The sequence below is a fragment of the Argopecten irradians genome, chromosome 9 (assembly GCF_041381155.1).
Source record: "Argopecten irradians isolate NY chromosome 9, Ai_NY, whole genome shotgun sequence".
In the NCBI taxonomy this organism is placed as follows: Eukaryota; Metazoa; Mollusca; class Bivalvia; order Pectinida; family Pectinidae; genus Argopecten; species Argopecten irradians.
This window is the reverse complement of record NC_091142.1, coordinates 1,062,905-1,086,707: the sequence shown is the minus strand read 5'-3', so window position 1 is coordinate 1,086,707 and position 23,803 is coordinate 1,062,905. Positions and strand designations below refer to the sequence as shown.

Here is a 23,803-nt window from a genome sequence, read left to right as displayed (position 1 = left end):
CGTGCAAACATTCTCAGCCTGTCAACAGTCAAAATATTGACCGGTCAGTATTTTCTGAGGATTTGTACATATGTAATGATTTTGTAGCAATTTCTGTGGAAAACAGTAGAAATTACTTCATTTACATTTATATAGAGTCAGGTTACAATATATTTTGTGTGGATATAAGATCATAGGTATGGCATTATTTGATTTCTTATATATATTTATATCAAGTTTGTTTATTTAATTATTCCTGGTATTAAAAATAAAAATATTTTTCACATATCATGCTTCACAATAAATTATTAATGGGAATTTGTATGTTTCTTGGGATTTTTTTTTATATAAAATCCAGATTTTTCATACCGAATACTATTTCCGGTTCTGTCTATTACTATGACCCATCCAAAATGGCAGCCTAAACAAACGCTGCTTGTGTTGTCTGTTCGACTATTTTCATATTTCATTTTCATGTAAGTAAAGTATTGTCAGTCACTACTAGTGTTTGTATTAATTAATGTTTATCATGTTGTACCAATCCTTTATCCTTTCAAATGGATGGAGACGGCCATTGAATTTGACCCATTAATCCGTCTAATATAAGGGCACCGGGTCTGACGGTAATAAAGGTGTGAAAAGACCAATCAGATGCAATAATCCCAGTGTGACATTACTTATACAGGGCTTCAGTTACAGGCTAATTGTTCTCTTTTGTTAACATTAACAAGCTATAGACTCAATTGCTCTGCCCAAGCCGTGTCAAAACTGGCGACCGGATGATAGACGTTTTGGAAAGATTGAAATGACATTCGTTTTTCTGGTCGCTGTATAGAGAATTTTTGCGACCACAGGAAGGAGATTATGTGGTCGCCGGTCGCGTTAGAGAGATAGTCGTTTAATAGAGTTAACATATATAGTGAAATGGGTGGGGGGAATTGAAGTTGTCGTTTAGAGCAGAGGGGCGCTTCATACAGATGGTCGTTAGCACAGATTCGACTGTACAAATGTTTACAAGATTGATACAAATGACTCATTAATCCGGTGTTGATATATTCTGTAAATCATGACTATAAGTGATTTAAAATAATTGGCCTCTAATTTCCTTTTGTTAGGTTCCTTCAGGCCAGGTGAGCTATAAATTGAAAACTTACCGAATAGCCAATATTGCCCCGAGAGTTTTCAAAATCTTCTGTTTTCTCATGCGCACATCATTTCCCATTCTCAGCGCCTGGAATTAAAGCATTTTTTAATGGGATTGAAAGAGTTACCCCCCTTGAAGTGTACTGCAGGTGGAATTTGCTCAGGAGTTTTTATTGAAATACTCACTTTTCTAGTGAGTGTTTTCTGATGCAAATTGATACAGAACCTACTATTGAATCCATGATTCTATAGACTCACTATGAGTGAAGTTAATCGGGATACAACGGTGCATTTCTTCACCAAACGTTTGCAATGATTGACCCATAGAGAAGTCCTAGCCAGCTTAGAGGAGGTCCTCGACAGGGGTAGCATAAAAGGCATTCAACTGACAACAAGTGAGTGTTTAATTACGTTGACAACTAACGAAGTAAAAAGGAAAGTATTGATAAATGGACTAGTATTGAGAGAAAGGCAAATACAGCTACATGTAGTAGATGTTGATCGATCCCTAACAACAGTCACAATAAAAGACGCTCCCATTGAACTATCAGACCAGTATATAGCAACATGTATGGAAAAATATGGCAAAGTGGTATCTGGTACTCTGAAGAGGGGAACTATTAAAGGAACAGATATTGAAACGGGAACACGTTATATACAACTGATCGACGCAATCCCTACTATCCCCAACACCACATCATCTGGGAATTATACTGTCAGACTATTCTGTGACAATGACAAGACAAAATGTATTTATTGTGAACAATCTGACCACCCCCACTTCAGGTGCCCTACGAGAGTCAAACAGTGTTATAAGTGTAATAAAACGACTCACCTGGCTAAAGACTGCACAGGTGAAATTCGTGTATCTAAAAATAGGCTCACTCACAGTGACAGGTCCACTGCATGGGATGCGAACTGACATACAGTAGGCAAAAAGAGCAATGAACACTCACAAAGCAAGGTAAATATTCCCGGCGATAGTAGCGTTGTACAGCGGGATATACCATGCAGTGATACAGGTACTGTTAGTAAACAACAGGTGAAATCCTTAGTTTTTGGAGCCTCGAATTGTGCAAGGGTGAAACCATCAGACTCATCAATAAAAATCATTTCGAAATCTGGAGCTACATCTGAAGACATTCATGATTTGATAAAAATGGCACATGGTGAGGGAGTTGTAGACAGTGATGTCAATGATGTGATAATAAGTCTGGGAACTAATGATGTCACTAGAAATAGAAACAACCCTGACACAGTGAACATAAACTTAACTGAGGCCATGGGAAAAGTCCAAGATTCTGAGGCCATGGGAAAAGTCCAAGATTCCTATCCAGGAGCACGAGTCACAGTACCAAGCATTCTACCGAGGAACATTACAGGCCAGAGTGGAGACCAACTCAATAAAACTGAGAAAATTGTGAATTCCTTTATTCAGAAATTCTGTCAAAGACACGAATTCCAATTCATTGACAATGACACAGTATTTCTGGAAAAAGGGAAACCAAACGGTAAACTGTTTGACAAAGACGGCCTTCACGTGAACACCAAAGGAGCAAAGATGCTGATGAATACATTCATAGACTGTGTGAATGATACCAATAAACTGGAGGCGCTCACAGTCCGGAAGAAAAAAAGGCCCCGGAGTGAGTCATCTCTCTCATCTGAGAGTGAGAGCAAACAGTCGAAACATTAGTTTTTCTCCTAATACATTTGGTAAGAGACTTTAACTTGGATCATACAAACCTAATATCAACCATTTATTGGGACGGAAAAAGTTTTTTTCTTTCTTTACAAAATGAAAAAAACACCCTAATATATAATAATAATAATGAAATTACGATTTATATCAATTAATGTAAATGGGTTAAAAAATAAGAAGAAACGTGGCAATATTTTTCATTGGTTGCGAAAGCAAAATATTGATGTAATCCTGTTACAAGAAACCCACTGTTGTAAAGACACAAACTCGCAATTTATTTGGGAGAGAGAATGGAATGGAGAAAGTTATTGGGCAAATGGTACGTCAGCATCTAGAGGAGTGGCTATATTATTTAGGGCGGGTTTACAAATATCGGTTATAGAAGTAGTTAAAGATGTAGATGGTAGATACATTATCATAAATTTGAAAATGGGTGATAAAAAAGTTTTATTGATAAATGTATATGCCCCCAACATTGACAAAGAGGTATATTACACGATGTTTAATAATAAACTGAATTCTTAAGTAGATAAGTCTATGATTATAGGTGGCGACTTTAACTGTACACTTCATAACGACAAAGATAGACAAAAATGTTTTACTGTCACAGATTCAGGTAAATCACAATTACAACACTTAATGGAATCCTTATATTTGGAAGACATATGGCGAAGAAGATACCCAAACAAAAAATGTTTTACATTTAAAAGAGGAGAAAAACGGTCAATAATAGATTATTTCCTTACAAGTAAATCATTAAACTCAGATATATCTCGGGTATCCTTCATGCATTGCCCATTTACTAATAATGACCACTATGGGAATCCTTTTATAGAATTAAATTCTACCGACATTGCTAATGGACCAGGATACTGGAAAATGAATGTAGAAACTATTAAATCTAAACTTTTTAATGAAATTTTTAATACTTTCTGGGTCACATGGAAAACCACCATCAATCAATTCAGTAGTAAAACAGAATGGTGGGAGATTACAAAAATAAAGATAAAAGAGTTGTGTATAAGCTCCTCAACAAACCAAAAGCACACATCGAATCTCTAGAGAAAAGAATAAACCAAATGATACAAAACAAGAGGCCCAAAGGGCCTTAACGGTCATCTGACTACCTTTGCAATAGTAAAATTAATTATATATGTTGTCACTTTGTCAGGACCACATCAGGATCATTTTCAATTTCTTTCAACAAATTTTATTTCAAACAAGAGGCCCAAGGGCCTTAACATATAAGAAATTAATTAGATATAGTGTCATGGTAGCCATCTTAGATTTGTGATCAACCAGAGATGTAACAATACTTTGTCGGGACCATGTCAGGATCATTTCATGCAAGTTTCAGCCAAATCGCACCGGTAGAACTTGAGAAGAGGTTCAAAATGTGTTTTCAAGATGGCGGCTGTGGCGGCCATCTTGGATTTCGGATCGACCCGAAAAATAACAACACTTTGTCGGGACCATGTCAGGATCATTTGATGCAAGTTTCAGCCAAATCGCACCGGTAGAACTTGAGAAGTTCAAAATGTGTTTTCAAGATGGCGGCTGTGGCGGCCATCTTGGATTTTGGATTGATCCGAAAAATAACAACACTTTATCAGGACCATGTCAGGATCATTTCATGCAAGTTTCAGTCACATCCCACCTGTAGAACTTAAGGAGAAGTTCAAAATGTGTTTTCAAGATGGCGGCTGTGGCGGCCATCTTGGATTTCGGATCGACTCGAAAAATAACAACACTTTATCAGGACCATATCAGGATCATTTCATGCAAGTTTCAGTCAAATCCCACCTGTAGAACTTGAGGAGAAGTTCAAAATGTGTTTTCAAGATGGCGGCCATCTTGGATTTGGGATCGACCCGAAAAATAACAACACACTTTGTCGGGACCATGTCAGGATCATTTGATGCAAGTTTCAGCCAAATCGCACCGGTAGAACTTGAGAAGTTCAAAATGTGTTTTCAAGATGGCGGCTGTGGCGGCCATCTTGGATTTTGGATTGATCCGAAAAATAACAACACTTTATCAGGACCATGTCAGGATCATTTCATGCAAGTTTCAGTCACATCCCACCTGTAGAACTTAAGGAGAAGTTCAAAATGTGTTTTCAAGATGGCGGCTGTGGCGGCCATCTTGGATTTCGGATCGACTCGAAAAATAACAACACTTTATCAGGACCATATCAGGATCATTTCATGCAAGTTTCAGTCAAATCCCACCTGTAGAACTTGAGGAGAAGTTCAAAATGTGTTTTCAAGATGGCGGCCATCTTGGATTTGGGATCGACCCGAAAAATAACAACACTTTGTCGGGACCATGTCAGGATCATTTGATGCAAGTTTCAGCCACATCGCACTGGTAGAACTTGAGAAGAAGTTCAAAATGTGTTTTCAAGATGGCGGCTGTGGCGGCCATCTTGGATTTCGGATTGATCCGAAAAATAACAACACTTTATCAGGACCATGTCAGGATCATTTCATGCAAGTTTCAGTCAAATCCCACCTGTAGAACTTGAGGAGAAGTTCAAAATGTGTTTTCAAGATGGCGGCTGTGGCGGCCATCTTGGATTTCGGATCGACCCGAAAAATAACAACACTTTGTCGGGACCATGTCAGGATCATTTGATGCAAGTTTCAGCCAAATCGCACTGGTAGAACTTGAGAAGAAGTTCAAAATGTGTTTTCAAGATGGCGGCTGTGGCGGCCATCTTGGATTTCGGATCGACCCGAAAACTAACAACACTTTGTCGGTACCATGTCAGGATCATTTGATGCAAGTTTCAGCCAAATCGCACCTGTAGAACTTGAGAAGAAGTTCAAAATGTGTTTTCAAGATGGCGGCTGTGGCGGCCATCTTGGATTTCGGATCGACCCAAAAAATAACAACACTTTGTCAGGTTCATGTCAGGATCTTTTCATGCCAGTTTCAGCCAAATCGCACTGGTAGAACTTGAGAAGAAGTTCAAAATGTGAAAAGTTAACGCACGGCGGACGGCGCACAGCGGACGGCGGACGACGACGGACGAAACATGACGACTATAGGTCATCCTGACCCTTCTGGTCAGATGAGCTAAAAAGATGAAGGAAATACTGTAAACGAACAAGAGTTATCTAACTTGCAGGAAGAAGTAAATAGATATTATGATAAACGGACACAAGCGGCAAGGGTAAGGTCTAGATCAAAATGGTATGAACAAGGCGAACGGTCGTCTAGTTATTTTTTCAGTTTAGAAAAGGTTCATGGGGCAAATAAAACTTGGAAAACAATTAAATGCCAAGATGGTACTTATAGCAACGATATAAACATTATACTTAAAGAACAAGTTGAATTTTACAAGACATTGTTTTCTTCAGAAGGATGGAATGAAATCGAAGCTGATTTGTTGGTAAGTAACATTAGCACTGAATAATCTAAATATGAAATGGAGTCTTGTGAAAATTCTCCAACTGAAAATGAAATACATAAAGCCGTTATGAATCTGAAAAGTAATAAATCACCAGGAATTGGTGGTATCTTGGCACAGTTCTATCGAATTCACTGGAATACTATAAAGACTGAATTTATTCAAGTAATTGATGAAATTTTTTCGAATAATGAAATGTCAACATCACAGTACAGAGGAGTCATACTTTAATGTATAAAAAGGTGAGAGAGAAAACTTAGCTAATTGGCGACCATTAACTCTATTAACATCCGACTATAAAATTATCACAAAAGTTTTATCGGAAAGAATCAAACCGTTACTTCCTTAAATAGTTCATAGTGATCAGAAAGGGTTAATCAAAGGGCGCAACATAGAAGACGCGATACGATTATTAAGTGACGTGATTGAATATACAGGGCAAATGAATACGGGTGGGGCAATTATTTTCTTAGACCAACAGAAGGCGTTCGATAGGGTCGAATGGGGATGGTTAGAAAAATGTCTGAAGAAATTTGGTTTCGGGACAAAAATGATTGAATGGATTAAAATGACTTACAAATACTCTAAAAGTTGCATACTTACTAATGGCCATCTTTCTAAATTCTTCAACATATCTAGGTCAGTAAAACAGGGATGTCCAATCGCCCCAATACTATACATTTTACAAGCGGAGGCACTAGCATGTTCAATAAGGAATAACGTAGCTATCAATGGTATTGACTTACCAAGTGTAAATAAACAAACACATTCAATTAAAACTTAATATGTTCGCAGATGACACTCAATTCTTTGTTAGTAGCGCGAACAGTTTACCAAATATTTTCCACATTCTATCTAGATATGAAAAAGCATCTGGTGCAAAGGTAAACTTAGAAAAAACAAAAGGACTATGTATAGGCATTTGGAAACAGAGGCCTCCAAATTTTAGAAAAATTTCATGGGTGAAAGACAAAATCAAAGCACTCGGTGTATATCATGGATATAATATCAATGAAGAACAGATATGGGAAAGTAAACTTTTGAAAATTCGAAACATGATAACACAATGGAAAAAAAGAAACCTAACGCTTGAAGGGAAAGTCCTCATAATTAAATCTTTGATTTGTTCCCAGGTAACTTATGAATTATCTCAAAAGACCATTCCGAAAAACTACAAAATTCAAATAAACTATTTGATTTACAAGTTCCTATGGAACAGCAAAATTCACAAGGTCTCTAAACAATTATGTTATCAGTCAAGAAATCAGGGTGGATTGGATATGTTGGATATAGACGTTATTGATAAAATAAAAAAAAAGTCAAAATGATATATAAGCTTATCCACAGTGAAACAGAGGCATGGAATATCTTAGGAAAATACTGGCTCCAAACTTACGATAAAGCGTTCAACATTGATTACTTTCTTTGCAAATGTAGCACCACAAAAGGGTTAGACCTCCGGAAAATACCAGACATATTTCAGCAGGCCTTAATTCAAAGGCAGATCATTATCCAAAAATGTTCTAATCACACCCGGCAAGGCATATTGAATATGACTCTTTTTGGCAATAGCAAAATATTATTTAAGCACAAACCACTTTTCTTTCAACAATGGTGTAAGAGCGGAATATCTAAAATCAAACATATATGAAATAATACAGAAAGCAGATTTATAACTTCCGAAGCATTACAGAATAAATTAATCAACAGACATAACTGGATATCAGAATTTGCTAAAATAAAGAAGGCAATACCTAGTACCTGGTTACAAATCTTAGAAAACCAACAAGAAGATGCCCAAGAAATAACTAAGATCACCGACGATCTATGTCTAATATACAATGAGAAAATTATGAATACACTTAGGACCTCAAAAGTTTTTAAACACATTTTGTATAGCAATAGCTCAAAAACTAAACAAATGAACAAATGGGAACACTACTTTAATAACAAGGATATGAATTGGGAACTAATTTGGCAAACAATCAAATATTAAATAGCAGATAAAAAATGTAAGGATTTTCAATGGAAATATGACCGGCCATCATGGCTGGTCATAGCACTTGCATAAACATACATAATGATTATGCTTAGTTTACACATAAGATATAATGTCCAATCCGTACTGCCAGTTCCTCATATTTATTACTTAGGGTTCCACAATTTTACATCAGCGTCTCACATTCACCAATTACACTCCATGTATATATATAAATTCCAATGGTCTTACTATAACCTTTTTTAACTTCTAGAACCTCTAGAACTCCTAGAACTAGATTTTGGGCTCTAAGACCCTACTATACAAGTCTCTGCCACACCTGGTAGAAGACACCCTAATCAGACTCCCTAAGGATCTCGAAGTTTTACCTGACAGGCCTAGTCTATGTTTCTTATACATCTTTATCCTAATATATTAATGAAACCATACAGTACACAACCAATATAAAGGTTGCAAATTAAAGATAACTTTATCTTCTTTCTTATGATATAGAAAATATATAGAACTATTATCAATTACAAATGTTACATTAGAAATACTGACTTTCACACACTAAACATTACTGTAAAAGCTATACAGCTTCCAAACTATACTGCCTATTGAATTGTAACTCAGTATATCAATAATACACAGCTTAGTGTATCCAATGCTTAGTAAATTACATAATTTATGATCCTTTACTTATTACTTGTTTTAAATATAAAACAAACACATTTATTTTAGCTCTTACTGAGACCTGCTATCATGTGGTCACCATGGGGGTCAACCCTTCCCTTCAGCCAGGGGTACTGACTCAGCATGGTCCCTCTATCCTGACACTACACAGTGGACAGTCTAACTCTCTTATCTATATGTATAGATATAATAACTGTGTCTCATTTAACCAAATGCTATCTGTCATAGAAACTTATACAAAGAATAGTAAGCACTGAACATAAGCTTAAACTAATGAAGAAGTCAAACGGCCTATGTACATTCTGTAAAATTAATGAAGAAACCTTAACTCATTTATTTTATTCATGCCCAAAAATTGAATTACTATGGCAAAAAATTAACAAGAGGCCCATGGGCCTTAACGGTCATCTGACTCATGGCACAAAACAACAAAGTCACAGTATAAAGTATTGGTTAACGATTAATATAAACAATACAAGGAACTCCTTAGTTGAATATGTAAGTTTCTGAAATAGGTAAATGTCATTTGTTGAACAAACTTGGTAGCCCTTCATCCATATATGGTTGTAACCCATTCAAGGATTAATATGAGGAGTCGTCAGATTTTAAAGCCAAATTTCAGCAAATCTCCCATTTTGGACCTCCGCCGTACTATCCCCATGGGTCTTAGCTCGGTCCTTTATGAAATATGATTGTCCTCACCTAAAGTTCCCCCTTCTGAATCAATTAAAACCCCTATAGACCAATTTTCATTGAGATCGGAGACTGAAACCTGAAAACAGGAAGTGGGCCAGTGGCCATCTTGGAATACCAAAATCTTTATGAAAATGTTTTCATGTTGTTCAGCATCAATTACATGTAAAACCCCTATAGACCAATTTTCATTGAGATCGGAGACTGAAACCTTAAAACAGGAAGTGGGCCAGCGGCCATCTTGGAATACCAAAAATCTTTACAAAAATGTTGTATGTTGTTCGGCATCAATTAAAACCCCTATAGACAAATTTTTCATTGAGATCGGAGACCGAAACCTGAAAACAGGAATTGGGCCAGCTAAAATTAAGAAAATTTGCCCTTTTGGGGCCCCACCCCTCAGCCCCTAGGGGTCAGACCAGACTCATTTATATAAAATATGATTGTCCTTCCCCAATGATGTTTCACACCAAATATGGATGAAATTCATCCAAGGATGAAGGAGGAGTAGGATTTTAAAGTTAAAATTAAGAAAATTTGCCCTTTTGGGGCCCCATCCCTCAGCCCCTAGGGGTCAACAAGCCTCATTTATATAAAATATGATTGTCCTTCCCCAATGACGTTTCACACCAAATATGGATGAAATCCATCCAAGGATGAAGGAGGAGTAGGATTTTAAAGCTAAAATTAAGAAAATTTGCCCTTTTGGGGCCCCACCCCTCAGCCCCTAGGGTCAGACCAGGCTCATTTATATACAAGAGATCCCAGAGGGATCTTGGCGCCCACCAAAGATTGATCTATGTCTGACAAATGAAAGAGGGATCTTTTCTCTGCTTTTCAAACTTACAATTCTTTTTTCTGCTTTTCAAACTTTAAACTATCAAAATCCAAGATGGTGGTCGCAAAATGCAATAGGCAGAACTAGGGTCCTAGAGGAACATACATATGATATTTGAGAACAATCCCTTCAATACTTTCTGAGAAATAGTGGTAACAAACTTTAACTATCAAAATCCAAGATGGCCACCGGTTGGCCATCTTGTTGACCGATCAGTCCCAAAATGCAATATGCACAACTGGGGTCCTAGGGGAACCTACATATGAAATTTGAGAAAGATCCCTTCAGTGCTTTCTGAGAAATAGCGGTAACAAACTTTAACTATCAAAATCCAAGATGGCTACCTGGCGGCCATCTTGTTGACCGATCAGTCCCAAAATGCAATATGCACAACTGGGGTCCTAGGGGAACCTACATATGAAATTTGAGAAAGATCCCTTTAGTGCTTTTTGAGAAATAGCGGTAACAAACTTTAACTATCAAAATCCAAGATGGCTACCTGGCGGCCATCTTGTTGACTGATCAGTCCCAAAATGCAATATGCACAACTAGGGTCCTAGGGGAACCTACATATGAAATTTGAGAACAATCCCTTCAATACTTTCTGAGAAATAGCCGTAACAAACTTTAACTATCAAAATCCAAGATGGCTGCTTGTCGGCCATCTTGTTGACCGATCAGTCCCAAAATGTAATATGCAGAACTAGGGTCCTAGAGGAACCTACATATGAAATTTGAGAACAATCCCTTCAATACTTTCTGAGAAATAGCGGTAACAAACTTTAACTATCAAAATCCAAGATGGCGGCTGGTCGGCCATCTTGTTGACCGATCAGTCCCAAAATGCAATATGCACTACTAGGGTCCTAGGGGAACCTACATATGAAATTTGAGAAAGATCCCTTCAGTACTTTCTGAGATTTAGCCGTAACAAACTTTAACTATCAAAATCCAAGATGGCGGCTGGTCGGCCATCTTGTTGACCGATCAGTCCCAAAATGCAATATGCACAACTAGGGTCCTAGGGGAACCTACATATGAAATTTGAGAAAGATCCCTTCAGTGCTTTCTGAGAAATAGCGGTAACAAACTTTAACTATCAAAATCCAAGATGGCTACCTGGCGGCCATCTTGTTGACCGATCAGTCCCAAAATGCAATATGCACTACTAGGGTCCTAGGGGAACCTACATATGAAATTTGAGAAAGATCCCTTCAGTACTTTCTGAGAATTAGCCGTAACAAACTTTAACTATCAAAATCCAAGATGGCGGCTGGTCGGCCATCTTGTTGACCGATCAGTCCCAAAATGCAATATGCACAACTAGGGTTCTAGGGGAACCTACATATGAAATTTGAGAAAGATCCCTTCAGTACTTTATGAGAAATAGCGGTAACAAACTTTAACTATCAAAATCCAAGATGGCTGCCTGGCGGCCATCTTGTTGACCGATCAGTCCCAAAATACAATATGCACAACTAGGGTCCTAGGGGAACCTACATATGAAATTTGAGAAAGATCCCTTCAGTACTTTTAGAGAAATAGCGGTAACAAGAATTGTTAACGGACGGACGGACGGACGGACGGAAGGACGGACGGACGGACGGACGGAAGGACGGACGGACGACGGACCACGGACGAAAGGCGATTTGAATAGCCCACCATCTGATGATGGTGGGCTAAAAATATGATTGTCCGTCCCCAATGATGTTTCACACCAAATATGGATGAAATCCATCCAAGGATGAAGGAGGAGTAGGATTTAAAAGCTAAAATTAAGAAAATTTGCCCTTTTGGGGCCCCGCCCCTCTGCCCCTAGGGGTCGGACCTATCTCATTTATATAAAATATGATTGTCCTTCCCCAAGGATGTTTCACACCAAATATGGATGTAATTCACTCAAGGGTTTAGGAGGAGTAGGCTTTTGTATAAATAGTTTTACGCACGATGCACGGCGCACGGCGCACGGCGCACGACGACGGACGAAACACGATGACAATAGGTCATCCTGACCTTCGGTCAGATGACCTAAAAATTTTATTATAAGGCTATTTAACTTACCCCTAAATTATATTATGGAAGAAAAACACATTATGTTAGGACTAAATACTTATTTCAACAAGGAACAGCAAATCATTACCAGTTTTATTATAATGACAACAAAATGGTGGATTTGGAAAACAAAAAATATTATCAAATATCAAAACACTGATCATGACGAAAATTTTATATTCAGACACACTAAAAATAACTTAATCAGAACAGCAAACATTTTTGGATTGGATGGGACATTGGAAAAATTGACTATGATACTAAAAAATGAAGTGTGATTGTACTTGTAATAGAATGAGAGAATGTAGAATGAGTCAATGAGAGGAATGTAAAAAATTATACAACCTAACAAGCATTGAGGAAATATTAGATATTATATTGAATGGAAGAGGAGTAAGTAAGAGAACGATAGTATTAGAGTAATTGTAATAAAAATGAGAGAGAATGAGAGATATTTGTACAACAAAAGGAAATAATAGTGCGATAATATGCTGAAGTTAAGATGATCATATAACAAAATGCTTAAAAAAATGAGAGATGAGAAAGTTAGTGAATGATGACTATGTACAAGTTGTTTATATGTAAAATGTTTTTATGCAATAAAATATAAAAAAATGTATATTGTTATGTTTTGTAAAATGTAGTTTAGAGTTGTTTTTTGTGCAGTGTTTTGTTTATATGACTGTGTGAGGAGTAAGTGTGTGTGTGTGTGTGTGTGTGTGTGAGAGGGTGTGTGTTTATTATTTTCTGTGTATATGTAGAAGAATGATTGATATCATGTTGTATATTATATGATAAATTGGAAAAATAAAAGAAATATAAAAAAATCATTTTTAATGGGTCAGTATTTGACCTATAAGGCCTCCCCCAATAAGCTAAGGATGCTCCTACTTTTTTCCACTAAAATTCTTTGTGATTAAGACAAGAAGCTAAAGGGACTTAACAGCAGAAAAACTAATCCTTAATAGGGACGCCTCCATGGTCATCATCCGTGCCCTGCTCCCTTATTAGGTAGAACATGGAATTTTTATTTCAATGACAGAAATTTCACAGAAACCAAAATCTAATGAATATCATTTGTAAATGATGTTGGGAGTATTATCAATTAATTTAAATTAAGCGGTACCGCTGTAATTCCCCACTTCGCCAAGATGCTCTACGATATACTCCATTACAAGATCTAACAACTCTCTGTTCGGGGCCCCCTCAGCATGACCCTCGGCCTAGAATCGGAATATCTTGGGATGTACTAGTAGCCGTTTATACTTCCAAAAGAATCAACCACACCGAAGATTTCATAAATGACATGCTGACTGGCTAACCATAGGGGTCATACTGAGGTGACCCCGAACATGGAGTTGTTAGATCTTGTATTGGAACATATCGTAGAGCATCTTAGAAACTACAATTCTACCTGGTACTTTTAATTAGGTATGTGAATTTGTTTATTAACTATATACCAAATGAGAAATATTTTCTCACTTACCTCTGAAATGGGCTCACATTCCTGACTATGTCGGAAAAGCTCTGTTTCCCAAATACTTAGCTTTACTAAAAACAAGAAGAATAATCAAAAGTACTGTGTGTACTGCAGGGAGACAGTTACTGAAAACAAGAAGGATAATCAAAATACTGTGTGTACTGCAGGGAGACAGTAATTAGCTTTATAAAAAGAGTAATATAAGTTGATGATAGACTTTGGAAAAGATAATGAGAGTGGAATATTTTCAGATGCCATATGTTCTGTATGAGAATAGGGATCTGAATTTTAATCAGAGTTCATAACCAGCTTAAAATTTTAATTTTTGAAAAGAAGTCAGAACGTCCTATTGAGGGACTTGGTCTCTGAATATATTATGATGAGTCTTTGAGTTTGTCATACCTGACTGAGACATAGCATTTGAGAAGGCGTATTTGACCAGCATCAAATCAGTGCCATCTTGATCCTCGTTTATGTTGATTACATCATTATTTAGGAATGTATCTAACCTGAAAAATATATTACATCATTTCTATATTAAGGAACACATTACACTTGAAAATGGATGGTGCATGTAACCTTACCATTTACAGGTTCTCACAGTACTCAATAGTCTGGCAGGACTTTATATCACTTGACAGTCAAACACTTATCACTATCGAAAATGTTCATCATCTTCTGTCATGGGATCTCAGGTCTCTGTTTCATAGTATTTTTAGAGTAAACAACGTAAAAGGAGAATCAAAATATTTATCTACCCTTATAATTAGAATTACTTGAAATCAATAAATGTTTCGTAAACAAGATTTTGACCCTTTACCACATGCAAACTAGTAGACTGCATCACCAGGCTTCCATGAGGAAAGTATACAATGTTCAACACTAACATTGTTGCAACATCTGTCAAGTGTATGCACCATCTCAATGGCACTTTTTGAAGTTTTCAGTCTGGATTGATAATACGTTTTAAAGTTGGATTTACCTACTTTCATGTTTATTTTTGACAAATAATTTGGTAATAAAGTTGCTTCAAAATGAATCAAACTACACAGTGATGCTATCATTCCCAAATATTATTCGATATGAGGACTTCAAAAATTATTAAAAACATTTACAGGTCAGAAAATGGTTGATTTTCTCTGTCGGAAATACTCTAAATATTGCTGATTTTTTTATAACTTTTAGAAAATGATTTGCACAAATTACTTGAAATATTGTTAACAAACTAATATGTATCTGAATCATGGCTCAGTCAATATATTTGCTCCGAAAAACACTGTTATTTCTGCTTTGTCCGTGCCGGTTCCCAAACCGTTCACCGCTACTTTCACTTTCTATCGTTCCAAGTAGTGTGTTTGTTGTGGGATGTTTGTACATTATTTGCCGTTGAAAAATGCACGAAAATAATCTATCGACTTTAAATGAAGTATATTAAAGGTTTATTGAAGTTTTGACAACAAGTTTCTAACAAAATTATCAACACTCACGGCTGTAAACTCGCCAGTCCATTTCAACACGGCGTCAGGTAATGGTGATAGTACGGGACCTCGCCGTTCTTCATGACCGTCAGATTTTCAATCGGTCAAATTGAATAAAACATCGTCTAAATCATTGTCAGATTATATGGTTTTAGGTCTGTGATATCTAAGTATCATGACATTGTATTTATAATTACAAATATCTGCCGAAATATCAACAACAGAAGCCATGATGGCGTCCCCGGTAACATGAGTGAAGTAGTGAACACATGTGTGATTTTCTCGGTTAATTTATTCAGAGTTTTATATAGTAACACTGTGCCAATTTTTGATTGATTAGAAATTTGGTCACGTCTATAATTAGATTGTAAAGTCTGAACACAGGGGGCGCTTTTATCACGTGATACGAAGATAGCAAAACATTGATAGTCAAAGTGGCTTCCAGAGTCGCTTGCATTAAGATCGTGTACGGGCGTTTAGAGGCGCTTGCATTGAGATGGTGCGGTGGCGTTCAAAGTCGCTTACATGGGGCAAGGGGTAAAGGCGTCTAAAGGCGCTTACATGTGGTAAAGGGTTAATTTAATAACCGACTCACTTTGTTGGCTGAATTTCCAAACTGTCACTTTCCTCCATGATGAGCTCCATATCATTAACTTCCAGACAGTGTTCCTTCATGTTCTTTAGTATCTTCAGTCTCTGTAATCTCTGTAATGGAACACAAATTAAAGTACGGTGGGTACTGAAGTAAAGGCATCCCGGTCTGTAATGAACAAACAAATCAAAGTACTGTAGGTACTGAAATAATAACATCCCGGTCTGTAATGGCCTAACAAATCAAAGTACGGTAGGTACTGAAATAAAGGCATCACGGCCTGTAATGGACAAACAAAGACGATAAAAAATTGTATGCTGAAAAATGAGGTCATTTTTATGGCACATTCATTCTTTACAATATGTGACTAATGTAACCAAAGCAAATTTTTGAGAAAATCAACTTTTTAAAATTCCCTGTTCCCCCAAAATTCACTTGGAAGGTCTCTATCACTACGGTGTTGATTCCGGTTGAAAACAAGCGTTCTGACACCCTTCGAATTTGCGAATTCAAACTCAACAAAAGTAGCGGAACAATATCAATAATCCAGATATTTTCAGCACTAATATCGAGATTAACAGGCATAGAACTCGACACCAGAAAATAAGAATTTCCTGTAACAGTTGCGATAAGAAAATATTGCGATGTGAGTAAATAAATGTTTAATTTCTTTATTCTGATTATCATTTCTAAATTTGACGATTAGATCCCAAACATTCCAATGACGTCACTTTTTAGTCCTCTATGAGCTCAGGTGATTCATCCTTGCAAGCTGGCGTTTTGAAGGAATAAGCATTCATTTGTGGTAATTTGCACTCATATAGTTTAAAATAATAGTCTAAGTTTATCTTGAAACATTTCATTTATAAACGTCACTTTGACAAAAAGAAAAAGAAACAGTAGGCCTAGGCTACAATGTAAATCTTACAGCGTTTGTGGATACAATGCTTCGTTTAGTAGATGGAATTCATGAAATATTGCACAAAAACATCATTAACATGCTTCTGAAACATAAAATTAATTATTTGAATTGAACATGTTTGACATTGTGTGTAAAAAATCTAGATCTATTTTGGTTTTTCGCCGTCGAAAACCGCAGTACTAGGTCGCGAGTAGTTATCGTGATTTTTTCTTGTTTTTTCTTTCTTATTCATTAAAAAAGATGCGATCTTTGAAGACATAAACATTCACATGGACTATCTTTAGTCCAAAAAGTTTCGGAAATAGCATTCATTTTTTATACTTGAGTTGAATGCATCAAATCGGACATGTTCCCGACATCGACTGTAGGCCAACCATGCAGTTATCGTGATTTTCCATGCAACTTTGTAGAATTTTACAATGCATACGCAGTAGGCTCGATCGAAAGATATAATCGAAAAAGATAGTATTGTACAATTTCTCATTGCATATAACTTTGATATTCCATGGTAACGTTATAAAATGAAAACTGTCCTTTTCTCCGTATCAACGTAACACGAGCCTGTGTTTCGTCTCGGCAAAATCTAACTCATTCCTCTCAAAGGTGTCTTCACCGACGTTCGAGCATTTCGGCAAAATAATCAATAAAATAACAAACAAACAAAGATTATCGTATACCAGGTATATTAAAGAACAACAAAAAACTTTGTGATTTGTGATCAATGTGTTATAATCATTTTTTTTCACTTTTCTTCATGATGAAACAACAGCTACATGCATGCAGATTACATTTACAAAAGTTTTTTCCTATTAGGAAATACTAAATCATACATCATGAAATATTTGCTATTAAAGATAGGTGAGTAAAATAACAGTGTTATCTTCTTCTTATAAAAAATCACTATATAAATAAGCAGGAATATGTCTTAGTGTGAACGTACAGATCTTCTGATCTTTCGATTTTCACCACCGGCGGCAATTTTTTTTAATATATCATGTAAACATGCCTATTCAAACTATTCACAATATCTGGCAAGGGCTTCATGTACATGTAGCTATTACTACAAAATATATAATTATATATTTGAGGATTTACATCGGATACACGGTCAGTATCTTACAGTAGGCCAAGGACGAATCCTTGAATAGGCCTGCTAATTTTATTTTGGTGTTGACATGGAAAGACGATATGACTCCTGTCCCCTGGACAGTAAAACAAATCATTTATTTCATCTAGGCAAATAACAATTTGAAAATTCCAATTACCGCTTGCAAAAAGACGTCCTATGCCTATCGTTACCCACAATGCACTCGATCGTGGTCTTATATAACTTTTCATCGATAATTTGATCCAGATACATCTATCTTCGACAGTTATATTTAGAATTATGAATATGTGGAAGGAACGTGTGTACAAGATAAAAACTACCCATCTCAACAGCTATTCCGGGACCGTGAAATGTAATATAGGTCACCTCAGCTCAAGCACAGGGGCAGGCAAATTATTCATCAAGTAAAATAATTGCTATGTACATGTACGTCATGTGTTCATGACTGAAAATTGCGAAAAATGAATTATATATTATGTAAAATATCAGTTAGCTTGTAATAATAAGAATAATAATAATTAACTTACATAATATATAAAAATAATAAAAATACTGTTAGAGGTATCTTCATAATTCCAACTGTTCCGAAATCAGAATGATTTTTTTAGTGTTTCATCAAAATTAATGTATTTTATTTTCCTTACTTTTTGAGAAAATCAACTTTTTATGACCCTGTTCCCCCAATGCAAAAATTCACTCGGAAGGTCTTTATCACTATGGTGTTGATTCCGGTTGAAAACAAGCGTTCTGACGCCCTTCGAACTTGCGAATTCAAACTCAACAAAAGAAGCGGAACAGTATCAATAAACAAGATATTTTCAACACTATTATCGAGATTAATCAGGCATAGAACTTGATACCAGGAAATAAGAATTTTCTATAACAGTTGCGATAGGAAAATATTGCGATGTGAGTAAATAAATATTTTCTTTATTTTGATTACCATTTCTAAATTTGATGGTTTGGTCCCGAACCAATGATGTCACTTTTTAGTCCTCTATGAGCCCGGGTGATTCGACCTTGCAAGCTGGCGTTTTTGAAGGAATATTATGTTCCTTTTAAATCACTTTTATTTTGCAAGGAATTTATGTTCATTTTATTTGTGGGGAGAGTCAAAGACAAATTCAAATATTTTTAATTTCTAAACCTTTTCTTCAGGTCTGAAAGTCAAGTTTACATAATGATATTGTTACAGTGGATATGTTTGACGATGTGAAGTGTCTGTATTACCTGAAGAAGAAGATGTCCTTTTTAGGGTAGTTGTCTGTCTGGTACCGGGAGGTCACATGAATCACTTTGTTCTGTAAGTCTGATGAACAATAAACAAAGGTAGAAAACATTTCAGGAATACTTTGGATTTTCTGACTTTAAAAGCCATTTGTAGTGTGATGTTGCTTATTTCCTAAATCCCTTAAAGTCTTATTGAAGAATTATGACAAAATGAGGATTTCAAATGGAAAAACTTTCAGCTGATTATACGGATGTTCTATACGATCAAAAGATCAAATTGTTTATTAGTAATTTAGCAATTAGCAATTTATTAATTGTATATCAAACAAAATTATCAATATAACTTTCATATCATATTCTAAAGCATTCATACATCAATTGATTTTTTCTTTAAATCAGGACACCTTATTAATTAAGTAAATTACATGTAGATTTGTTAACAAAATACGTGTACAATTAGATATTAAAACTATTCACAAACTCTGGTGAGGGCTACATGTACATATAGCTAATACTAGAAAATGAGCATGCATAATTCTATATCTTAGGATATAGGTTTTAGGTTTCTTTACTTTACTAGATCTGTTGGGTAATAAAGGGATTAAAATTGGTCTAGTACCAGTATAAATGAAGCGAATGATTGTACAATATTTTGATTAGAGTTATTCCCCTAGATTTCCGGAAGTGTATAATGATTATTTAATTAATTAATGACTAATAAATGGGTAGGGCTGGAGTGTTGATGATAGTTTCTAAATTTACGGGGTGCACGTGGTGAATCTATGCTCTGGCGAGATTCGGTCAGTGACCAAGCTGAATAAGTTTGGGCCCAGCTGAGTAAGTTGGGGTTCCACTGTTGATATCACTTCGTGATTAACGTTACGGGGTACTGCAGTACATGGCGCGCGACGTACTGACGAGTACAGGGTAACGTGGTGTCATTTGGATACCAGGGGTTAAGCACACAGGGCGACGTGTTTTGCCAAGGCACTCGGTGCAGCGGTAAAAGGGTGACTCGGTCATAGGTGTAGTAGTCACAGGTGTCTAGGTAAGGGTATCATGGTACTGTGTACCTTGTACGCAGGAAACTGACTCGCAGTTACAGTTAGGTGGTATTACAGATAATTAAGGAACATAGGTTGTTCATAGTGATTTAGTGTCCTCTTTACCAGGTGTAAAGCAATCAGAATATAGTTGTTAACATGTGATTATGAGTCAAGTAGACTAGCCATTTATTTGTATATATTGTCGGCAGTATTTAGTTTGTTGTGTTTAACAGTGCCTGGGTCCAACATAGAACTTGGTAACGGACCGTACTACAGTTGTAGTTGCAGCACAGAGTAGCAACAGCCATAGCCGGTCACGCCACCGTTACATAACCAAGTCAGGATGTTATAGTTGCAAATAAAACAATTCGTGGCCCGTGGGCAGAATTAATGTCAGTGTGTCAGTTCATGAAATACATATTGTCCCATTACTGCCCATGGGTTGTTCCCCAACACCAACACTTATATGCGAAGACTATATTTATCTGCATTGCAAAGATGTGCGAAAATTATTAATTAAAAACTTATCAAGATTATATCTTATGGTAAAACATGACATTTATATTGATAAAACACTTTGATATGGAGCTAGGCCAACCTGTATGACAAAGTTTGTCATTATATTACTCAGACCAAATTGTAAAGCTCTTCAACTTATAAAGTCATGAACACAAAGGCTTAAGGACTGCAGTACTTACAGTACTTTGAGTTTTATTTTTTGGTCTTAATTTATCCACTAGACATGACCATCATATGTATGCATTATAGAAGATCTATTCTATATAAAATTACTATGAAACATTGACATTGTGTCTGAATTACCATCTGGGATAGGGGACACATCAAACAGCTGTTCTTTAGCCAGATGAACTTTAAAGCTTGTAAAGTTTAATTCATTACCAACTGCATACACTGTCACTTGACAAGGCACCTACAACAAACCAAAGGTTATAGGAGTAGGGTTTATCTTTGTAATAGTCAATTGCTCTAAATACAGACATACACTTACACCCTTTTGTTTCAGATTCATCTTATACAGACGTCCAGTTGGCATTCATCTTCATATAACTGCCGACTAAAAGCATCTTATGATATATACTTCACCTACATGTATAATGATTATAACCATGTCATCCTTTTCAAGGATGGAACAGCCATATCAACAATTATTGGGGTTGAAGTCCAGGATAGAACAGCCATTTCAACACTTATTACATACAATAATAATATTATATTTCATTAGCGTGTCACACATTTTTACAAAACATTTACAATTAAAAAATATTCTTTAGTAGTAAAAATGCCCAGCTATAAATTGGCTTACGAGACACATTTCAACAATTATTACATTACACATGCAGTGGGGTTGAAGTCAAATTGTAACTTTATGTAAATAAAGAATAAATAACTCTGCATAATAACTACTGACTGTTTCAACAGACAGGGAGACGGCTACAGAGAAAGGCTATTAATCATTTACCCCTGATCACTCATTTGACCTCTTCAAATTCTGAGACTAGAAGAGTTCATTGTGAATTTTCAGGGGCGAAAGAGTACAATAATGCTAATTAAGTACACCATTGGGTACTTACCTGTCTGATAATTGGTTGTACTTTCTTCCTTATCGTTTTCCGTGACTTATCTCCCTTTTTCTCCAATTCTTTTGCAAATTCTATATCTTTTTTTTCCTTCTTCTTTTGGCCAATGGGACTGGTGCCTATATAGCGAAATAAAGGGGATTTCCATGTCTGTGAGGAATTTGTCAACAATCCACTTTGTATGTGAAATCCTCGTCCAGACTTGTGATTGGACAATCCACTTTGTGTAAAAAATCTAGACTTCTGATTGGACAATCCACTTTGTGTGTGAAATCCAGGTTTCTGATTGGACAATCCACTTTGTGTGTGAAATCTGTGTTTCTTATTAGACAATCCACTTTGTGTGTGAATTCCAGACTTCTGATTGGATCTGCTAAGTAATGTAGGTGTCACTTTTGCTGATTCACATAATTTGTGTTGGCTCACCAAATTTACTGTTCTGTGAGAAATAACATAAGAATCCTTTACTTGTTTCAAATTCCTAAAATTCCTTTCTGTAGTTTGATTCCCACATCTCCAGAATGATTTAGGAGCTCTGAAGCTTGACAAAGAATTGTTAGTAGAACATTCTAATACTGCATGTGGACTTGACCTCCATTTGTGACCTTGAATCCTATTTAATTGACACCGTAAGACTACTTTTGCAGACATTTTACTTTGATTAAAATCATCTGAAAAATGGGAAACAAGATAATTGATTCAATAGGGTCATTAGTACATGTATTGTACTTTATACAATGTAGTAGTAATCTATAAGTTTTCAACTTCAAATTAAAGAGAATGGTTAATGTATGAACCGTTTGGTTTGTTTAGTTTTACATCCTATTAACAGCCAGGGTCATGTAAGGACATGCCAGATTTGATGGTGGAGGAAAACTGGAGTACCCTGAGAACAAGAGGCCCAGAGGGCCTGTATCGCTCACCTGGTTTGTAATGCCAAGTAATGTTCTAAATACAGGTTCATTGTTTCTTTTCTGAAGGAATTCGAATATTTACCTCTAATTCACCTACTGGGCCCTACCCATCCTACCCCCGGGGGGTCAGAGCCAACATTTATAGAAGTTCTGTTCCCCTTCCCCCAAGGATGTTTGCGGCCAAATTTGGTCACAATCCATGCAGAACTCTAGGACAAGTAGCGATTTATAGGATTTACCTCTATTTCCCCTATTGGGCCCCGCCCCTCCTGCCCCCAGGGGGTCAGAGCCAAACTTTATACAAGTTCTGTTCCCCTTCCCCCAAGGATGTTTGTGGCCAAATTTGATTACAATCCATGCAGAACTCTAGGACAAGTAGCGATTTATAGGATTTACCTCTATTTCCCCTATTGGGCCCCGCCCCTCCTGCCCCCGGGGGGTCAGAGCCTAACTTTATACAAGTTATGTTCCCCTTCCCCCAAGGATGTTTGTGGCCAAATTTGGTTACAATCCATGAAGAACTCTAGGACAAGTAGCGATTTATAGGATTTACCTCTATTTCCCCTATTGGGCCCCGCCTCTCCTGCCCCAGGGGGGGTCAGAGCCAAACTTTATACAAGTTCTGTTCCCCTTCCCCCAAGGATGTTTGTGGCCAAATTTGGTTACAATCCATGCAGAACTCTAGGACAAGTAGCGATTTATAGGATTTACCTCTAATTCCCCTATTGGGCCCCGCCCCTCCTGCCCCCAGGGGGTCAGAGCAAACTTTATACAAGTTCTGTTCCCCTTCCCCCAAGGATGTTTGTGGCCAAATTTGGTTACAATCCATGCAGAACTCTAGGACAAGTAGCGATTTATAGGATTTACCTCTATTTCCCCTATTGGGCCCCGCCCCTCCTGCCCCCAGGGGGTCAGAGCCAAACTTTATACAAGTTCTGT

The 23,803-nt window shown here is 36.7% G+C and overlaps 1 protein-coding gene across 1 annotated transcript in view; it reads right to left on the bottom strand.

The window, feature by feature from the left end:
• Positions 1 to 23,803, bottom strand: part of LOC138331043 (required for meiotic nuclear division protein 1 homolog) — a 46,273-nt gene that overhangs the window by 6,629 nt on the left and 15,841 nt on the right. The window contains 8 exon segments of the mRNA XM_069278501.1: positions 1,134 to 1,210; positions 13,983 to 14,047; positions 14,379 to 14,485; positions 16,050 to 16,159; positions 17,482 to 17,506; positions 19,307 to 19,385; positions 21,175 to 21,283; positions 21,945 to 22,621. Of these exon segments, the coding sequence (XP_069134602.1) occupies positions 1,134 to 1,210; positions 13,983 to 14,047; positions 14,379 to 14,485; positions 16,050 to 16,159; positions 17,482 to 17,506; positions 19,307 to 19,385; positions 21,175 to 21,283; positions 21,945 to 22,621 (1,249 nt within the window).